Source organism: Bipolaris oryzae (genome assembly GCF_000523455.1).
Source record: "Bipolaris oryzae ATCC 44560 unplaced genomic scaffold scaffold_400, whole genome shotgun sequence".
NCBI lineage: Eukaryota > Fungi > Ascomycota > Dothideomycetes > Pleosporales > Pleosporaceae > Bipolaris > Bipolaris oryzae.
In genome coordinates this window covers 1-6,632 of record NW_006911676.1, presented here as the reverse complement: position 1 = coordinate 6,632, position 6,632 = coordinate 1, and the positions used below count along the sequence as shown (strand labels likewise).

General features: G+C 41.6%; 6 protein-coding genes across 6 annotated transcripts; 4 read left to right on the top strand and 2 right to left on the bottom strand.

Moving 5' to 3' along the window:
* Nucleotides 1-152: 152 nt before the first annotated feature.
* COCMIDRAFT_111142 (uncharacterized protein) lies at nucleotides 153-907 on the top strand (the record flags this gene model as incomplete). Its single annotated transcript, XM_007695704.1, has 2 exons — nucleotides 153-636; nucleotides 684-907. Coding segments are annotated over 2 exons (708 nt in total), but the record flags the coding sequence as incomplete, so codon positions are not given.
* A 455-nt stretch (nucleotides 908-1,362) lies between these two features.
* Nucleotides 1,363-2,121, bottom strand: COCMIDRAFT_10331 (uncharacterized protein; the record flags this gene model as incomplete). The annotated part of the gene is made up of 1 exon (XM_007695703.1): nucleotides 1,363-2,121. One exon carries the CDS (start codon nucleotides 2,119-2,121, stop codon nucleotides 1,363-1,365), a length of 759 nt encoding a protein of 252 aa, XP_007693893.1.
* Nucleotides 2,122-2,355: 234 nt separating this feature from the next.
* On the top strand, nucleotides 2,356-2,727 carry COCMIDRAFT_111139 (uncharacterized protein; the record flags this gene model as incomplete). Its single annotated transcript, XM_007695702.1, has 1 exon — nucleotides 2,356-2,727. The coding sequence occupies one exon, from the start codon at nucleotides 2,356-2,358 to the stop codon at nucleotides 2,725-2,727; it is 372 nt and encodes a 123-aa protein (XP_007693892.1).
* A 347-nt stretch (nucleotides 2,728-3,074) lies between these two features.
* COCMIDRAFT_71777 (uncharacterized protein) lies at nucleotides 3,075-3,782 on the bottom strand (the record flags this gene model as incomplete). The annotated part of the gene is made up of 1 exon (XM_007695701.1): nucleotides 3,075-3,782. A coding segment is annotated over one exon (708 nt), but the record flags the coding sequence as incomplete, so codon positions are not given.
* Nucleotides 3,783-4,481: 699 nt separating this feature from the next.
* COCMIDRAFT_111146 (uncharacterized protein) lies at nucleotides 4,482-4,745 on the top strand (the record flags this gene model as incomplete). Its single annotated transcript, XM_007695700.1, has 1 exon — nucleotides 4,482-4,745. A coding segment is annotated over one exon (264 nt), but the record flags the coding sequence as incomplete, so codon positions are not given.
* A 1,096-nt stretch (nucleotides 4,746-5,841) lies between these two features.
* Nucleotides 5,842-6,093, top strand: COCMIDRAFT_111145 (uncharacterized protein; the record flags this gene model as incomplete). The annotated part of the gene is made up of 1 exon (XM_007695699.1): nucleotides 5,842-6,093. A coding segment is annotated over one exon (252 nt), but the record flags the coding sequence as incomplete, so codon positions are not given.
* Nucleotides 6,094-6,632: the final 539 nt, after the last annotated feature.

The following is a 6,632-nucleotide window of genomic DNA, read 5'->3' as shown; positions in this document are numbered from 1 at the left end:
AAAGGCCGAAGCACCATAGTCACGCAATACAGCACAATATACCAAATTGTAACTAGTTAGATAGAACGGCCTTTGGCCAAAGTCCTACATAGCCAACGGCTGATACAGGACTATAATGGAATAATAATAATAATAATTATGCTAATTATAGTTATTATTTTCTTTTTGGAGATAGAATCATGGCATTTCCACCGGGATTTAGAATGATTGCCGGTAATGCTAGTAAGCAAAATGACTTTATTCCCCCTTCAGACATACCACAATCTCTGTGGGGTCCAGAAGAGAAAACACCAAAAGCACTCGCTGAAAAAGCTATTGGGTTCAATTGTTTAAATTACAGTGGCGCTGCTGAGGGGTCTTTAACTCGCCATCTACTTCCAAATAAGTCTTTCATTGATTCAAACTGCGCTGATGGCATTCGCCTTGAGCTGATGTTTCCATCATGTTGGGATGGCATTTCTCTTGATTCCAACGACCATGAGTCTCACGTTGCCTATCCAGATCTTGTTATGGAGGGCACATGTCCTGCAGATTACCAGACTAGGATCCCAGCCCTATTCTTTGAAATGATTTGGGACACTTCTGTGTTCCGTAACGTCTCTGGGCGATTCCTACTTAGTAATGGCGACCAAGCAGGTATGAAGAAGTGTTTGCGAATAAAACTTTGACTTATTTGATCCTAGGTTCTAGCTACCACGGCGACTTTCAGAATGGTTGGAACATAGCTAAATTGCAGCATGCAATTGGTAGTTGCACAAATTCATCGGGCCTAATTGAAGATTGTCCATTCTTTTCTCTACAATCACCATCACAAGCAAGCCAATGCAATCTGCTACCGCCAGCAGAAGTTGCTAATGAAAGCTGTACTGAACCCCGGTCAGGTCTTTGCGGTAATATTACTTTGTAGAACAAATAATCAAATATTCATTACATGTATGAGAAAGAGCTGAATTCATTGACCAATCGATACTAGTTAATAAAAATCTAAGACAAATATTTTCAAGTTCGGGTATATGTTGATGGCGCAACGCAATTCGTCAACTATGATTTTCCAAAACCCTCCAAGCACTCACTACAGAGCGTTGTTGCAAATTAAGTGGATATCGGAAGCTAAACTATGTGACAACTAGGTAATGACAACTAGTTAAATATTTGATTACTGTAGTTGCTAGCTAACTGACCATGTATTGCTCGACCAACTGGATATATGCAGATTAGATGATTCGAACAATAATCAATAAATTCCACACACCATCTTCTTCACGTTCGATAGAGTACAGCAATTACTTTCCAACACATTTCGAGCTTGCTACACTGCGAAGAGCTTAGAATTTATCATAAATATTTAGTTCTAATTTTTGACTATCTTCCAATATCTGCGTTCTCCCAATTCTTCTCTTCTCCGTTCACAACATCATCGTCCAGTTCGCTCCCATCGCTGGACGAACTGTCTGTATTATAGTGGAAGTCATTTGCCCAAGAATAATAAAAATCTTCAGAGGGCTTTGCCATGCTTACGGAGTCTTTCACTACAGGCTTGGGTGGTTTCTCGTTATCTAGGCCTCCAGTACCTAGAAGCCTTCTCTCTGTATTCGTTTCGTCTGACTTCTTATTTCCAAGCATTATATTGCCTGGCTCTCCTCCAATTAAGTGCTCTGTGCTCGCACTTGCTATATCTAGAGCTGTCTTTCTCATATTTTTCGTATCATTGTCGTCCTGGTGTTTCTGACCTGCTACTTTCCCGTGTTTTGCAATACAAGGACTTGACTTGTGATTCTCGCACACAAAGTGTTCCTGGCAAGAAGAAGACTTATAGAGCGCTGCTCCGTGCTTAAATCTACAGCCTAACTCAGCAAAACACCTATCCTGCTTCTTCAATTGGTTGAGATACGGCCATGCAGGTTCTGTTGGATATTCATCCTCGAACAGGTAGATCATTTCGTCTCTAAGCTCCTTGGACTGTTCAAGGTCCTTAATTCGGATACCCTCGTCGAGGATAGTGAATAAGGCTCGCTGGAAGTCAGAAATCAGACTAATCGTAACATTTTCGTGCTTGTCAGCTGCATAAGTTGCAGCAAGGTCAACGAGCTCAACGCGCACTTTAGAGACGATTGAATCCATGTGAATGCTCATAAGAAGTTTGCAGTTCTACTGTTGTATATATTCTCCATAGATACAGCTCTATTTGTAGTTGCGCCAAGTCTGTGTAGAGAATGGGTAGTCAGTACTTTTCTACTGGTCCTAACAAAACCACACTACACAATTTTAGATGGCTATCGATTTTTCAAGTCTATTCAGACAATAAATATTAAAAGAGCAGCCACAGTATCGCAGGAGAAGCTTCCAACTTTCACGATGATATCCCTCTACTTTTTAGTACTTCTAGGTTTTTCAGATGCGTCATCCCTTTGGCGAGAGAGTAATAGCACGAACAATGTCACTAGTAGGGCTTGTGTTGGGATGGCAACTACGACTTCTACAATCGTACATACTACAACTTGTGCGATAGGTTCGCAGGGTTCTCTATTCCCAACCAACCCATCCCTCCGTTTGCCTTTACCCTTATGGAACAACGGAACGGATTCAACCCGGAATCTCTCCAAGCCGACCGAGCCTAGCGTTCCTTTCTCCAGTTCCTCAAGTTTGATAGATAACCGAGAGACACTAGTGTTTAAAGTTGTCTTCACAATCGCTATCTATATAGGCTCTATAGCTTTCATGCTCTAAGCAGACATCTTTGAGTCGTTGCGAGACATAGTCCCTGATTGATATAATTTACCTATTAAAAGTATAGAAATAGTAGTTATATCAAATAGTTTAGTTATGTCATTCTCGCTATATCTAACATTGAGTACGTATTAGTGAAACCTGAATTCTACTGAAAGCTAAATCCTGCACTTGAGCACTCAATTTACAGTCTACATACGATAACACAAACAATCACTCAGCCCTCTTTAAAACCTAAAGCTCCTAATAACAATCTTGGCAAGTCCGCATGATAGTCTTGATATCTTCTTTGAAAATGGTTCTATAAGCTGCTGTTCTTGTAACGCACATAAATTAGCATAATGCTGGCAACAAGCTAAGGTAGTGGGATGCCCTTCTCCAAGGATGAGATCGTATCCAGTAGATGCCCTCTGATATAGACGCAAAGGTTCATCTATATAATGCTGCTGAGCAAGAGAATAGGCAAGGTAATAGACGCTAGTCAGCGTGTCCAAATGCTCAGACCCCAATACGTTCTCTCGTAGCGCCAGCGTCTGCCGGTTCATCACTTCAGCTTCCTTATACTTTCTCTGGCTACTCAGTACCCACGCCAAGTTGCTCATACTAGCCAGTGTGTCTGGATGCTTAGGCCCTAGCACCTTCTCTCGCAGCACTAGCGTTTGCCAGTTTACTTCCTCAGCCTCCTTACACTTTCCCTGACTATTTAAAACCCAAGCTAAGTTGTGCATGCTCGTTAGCGTAGAGGGATGCTCAGTTCCTAGCACCTTCTTGTATCGGGCTAGTGTCTGCTCATTTATGGTCTCAGCCTCCTCGTACTTTTTCTGGCTATTCAGCACTAACGCCAAGTTATGCATACTCGCCAGCGTAAATAGATGCTCAGGCCCTAGTATCTCTGTACTTAATAGCAATGCTTTTCGGTGCGCTGTCTCCGCCAATCTGTGTTGTCCTAAACTTTCCCAGTATCGGCCTTTTAGTTCAGATAGTAAAGCCCACTTCTCCCACTCCCTATATTCCTCCGACCACCCGTCAAACGCTACATGCACTGTTTTTTGCATTTCCAAAAGCCTCTCAGTTATGGATATTGGCTGTCTTCTATGGCTCTTTAAAGATATGTATCCAGTTATTGTTGTAGAAATCTTGACTACCTAGGGGCGGTGGATTCTAAGTGGAACGTCGGAGATCCAGCTATAGCAGAGTAACGACAGCACGAATAAAGATCCTAAAACAAAGAGAGTTGAGATAAAGACAAAAGGCAGTTACACAGATAGATAAAATCTTATATGCTGAACATAAATCGGTTTCTGTCTTATATATTCTATCTCACAATCAGCCAACTATGATACTTAACTATCTATAATATACATCAGTAAGCTGCACGCATCAGTAAGCTGCACACGTCACTATGTACATCCTGGCGGTTTGATACAGGCCTGCACCGGATCATCCACACCGAGGCCGCAATAATTAGACGAACATAATAACACATTTTGAAGGTCGTTCCACCCTTCGATATGTACATAATATATATTTGTATTTCATAAGTATTGCATGTCCGTTATTCATCACCTATAGCGCTATTTTGTCTATTACTCTAACTTGGGTCTGTTCTTTACCCCTATCATACGCTCGTGCATATATATAACCTATAACTCTTAACACTTAGAATGATATATATTATTAGTGGTGTATATTGTATAGTAGGCTACTAATAAGTTTAGTGGTTACGAGATATAGCTGACTAAAATAAGGGTTTGGAATGGATTCTACTGGTCCTTGTCTACGCCGTTATCGCCATGCGTATCTATATGCGCCAATCTCGCTTCCGAAAAAACCTAGATATAGCTGGCTATCTTCTAATCGTCTTTGCCCTTAACGCTTTAGCTCTAACGACTTGGGATACAATTGTATACAACACAGGTGCATTAAATGGCAAAGTAAGGTCTAAGTTACTATCTAAAGTAGGTTTTGATATAAGTATTTGCTTCTTCTTGTGGATCTGCGCTTTTTTTACGACGTAAACTTACTATAAGATTCCTCTGCTAACGATTATAGATCCTATTTGCATGTTTGCCTTATACTGGAGTCTCGTTACTTTTAAAGGTCGACGAATGATGCGAAGCACTTTGTTAATCACTAGCCTGTTTATCACTAGAGGGCGCGTATGTATATATTGATTTTTCCACCATCTAGCTTTAATGTACGAGTTACGGATTCCTACTTGCTTTCTTATAATGTTCTAGTTAGAAAATAATGATGTAGCGAAATAATTACGATATCAGCAACCTTAACGATATTATGCAATACTTACGTTGATACAGCGTTGACCGCTGCCGCATAAGCAAACCTTACTTAAATTAACGGCATAATACGCCAACTCATCGTTCACAGTGTCACCTACAGCGATAAGACTATAGCGATTGCGGCTTCACTACTTTAGGCAGCATCCTACAAGTTTGGTCATAATAAGACTGAAAATTCACCAATCATGTTGGTTGCTCTGCAGCTGACTGCTCGCGCTAAGCTATGTATAGAAGGCATGGTTGTTCAAAATCGTTGCGCAGCTGCGTGTAAGGGTGAAGCCGCAATTGCTAATTAACTACTGTACTGGTACAAAACAATAGCCTATCTTATGGTGGGCTGATGCAGTCCTTAACAGATGTACTTGCTTCTTAGCTGGTGACCTCTACTTTATCCTAGACACAACTCCATCTGGCCTAGCGTAACAAGCAGGAGCACTCTAGAGTGTCTTGCTTGTTACGCTAGTCTTTCTCTAGTTAGGAGAGAATCTTGCCACTTAGAACTTGCTAACTGTAGTTAACTAGTTATAGTTATCAAAACTGAAACACGATAAACAGCGAGTACTCAATTTTTTTAGAATTATCATCACGAAGGACTAGAAATACACCCATTAATAGCCGCAATGGTCTCTCCCGTCGGTTCGGCACCTATAGAGCTACTATTGCGGCTCTGGCTGGCACAGACAGCAGAATTTGCGAGCAAGCTGCTTACTTAATATAACACGTCTAACTACTAAATGCAGCAGCAGCCATCTACTCACAAAGCAACAACGCAAGACGCGATGGCGGAGCCTAGACACCACATTCAGCATTATAGTTATATTACGTACATATAAAGTCACTAATAGACTTCCTGGTGAGCCTATTACCATCCGACAATATCTACAACGTCCCACATCAACGAACCCTTGAACTGAACTGTCTCATCTCTCAAGCGACCCACCTCATAGACATCCGGCATGCTATAATTGGCGCCACTACATACTTGCAGATTACTAGACAGCCTTGGCCACCACCGCCCCACATGTTGAAAGACTGGTCCCCCTCCGGTACACCAAACAAGGTCTGAGGAGGTTCGCATGAGAGCTCTTATGCTCAGTAGGCTTGATGACACGCACAAGTAGAGCACCGCTCCTGTGAAGCGCATTATGTTCCATCTCTCTACAGCGCTTGCCGAAAGTTTGGATAAAATGCGTCCCGCTGTGCAGGGAATAATATTAGATAGCAAAGCTATGATACACTTTTGCTAAGAATACTAGAAAGTATATAATGACCGTCCTTCAGTTATAGATCCACTACTTGGGTTCCATGTCTTTTGTATTGCTTGAACTGTGTCTTCTTTTAAGCTCTCCAGACTTTCGACGGAGGATGCTCCCCTCCTTTCAGGTTCTTCTATCATTGCATTCTCTCGCTCTGCTAGTTTCAATAATAGCTGCCTTTGCACTTCTAAGCTTCCCACAGAGCACCAACTTCGAGTTTTTCAGAATAGGTGTAATTTTAGCTCATTATATACAAATCCATCCCAAGAAATCGATTGCAACTAGTGCTAAGTCGTGCAGCCCACGCGCTATAGAGCTAGAAGCTGGTAAAGTAGCTAATTTGAACACG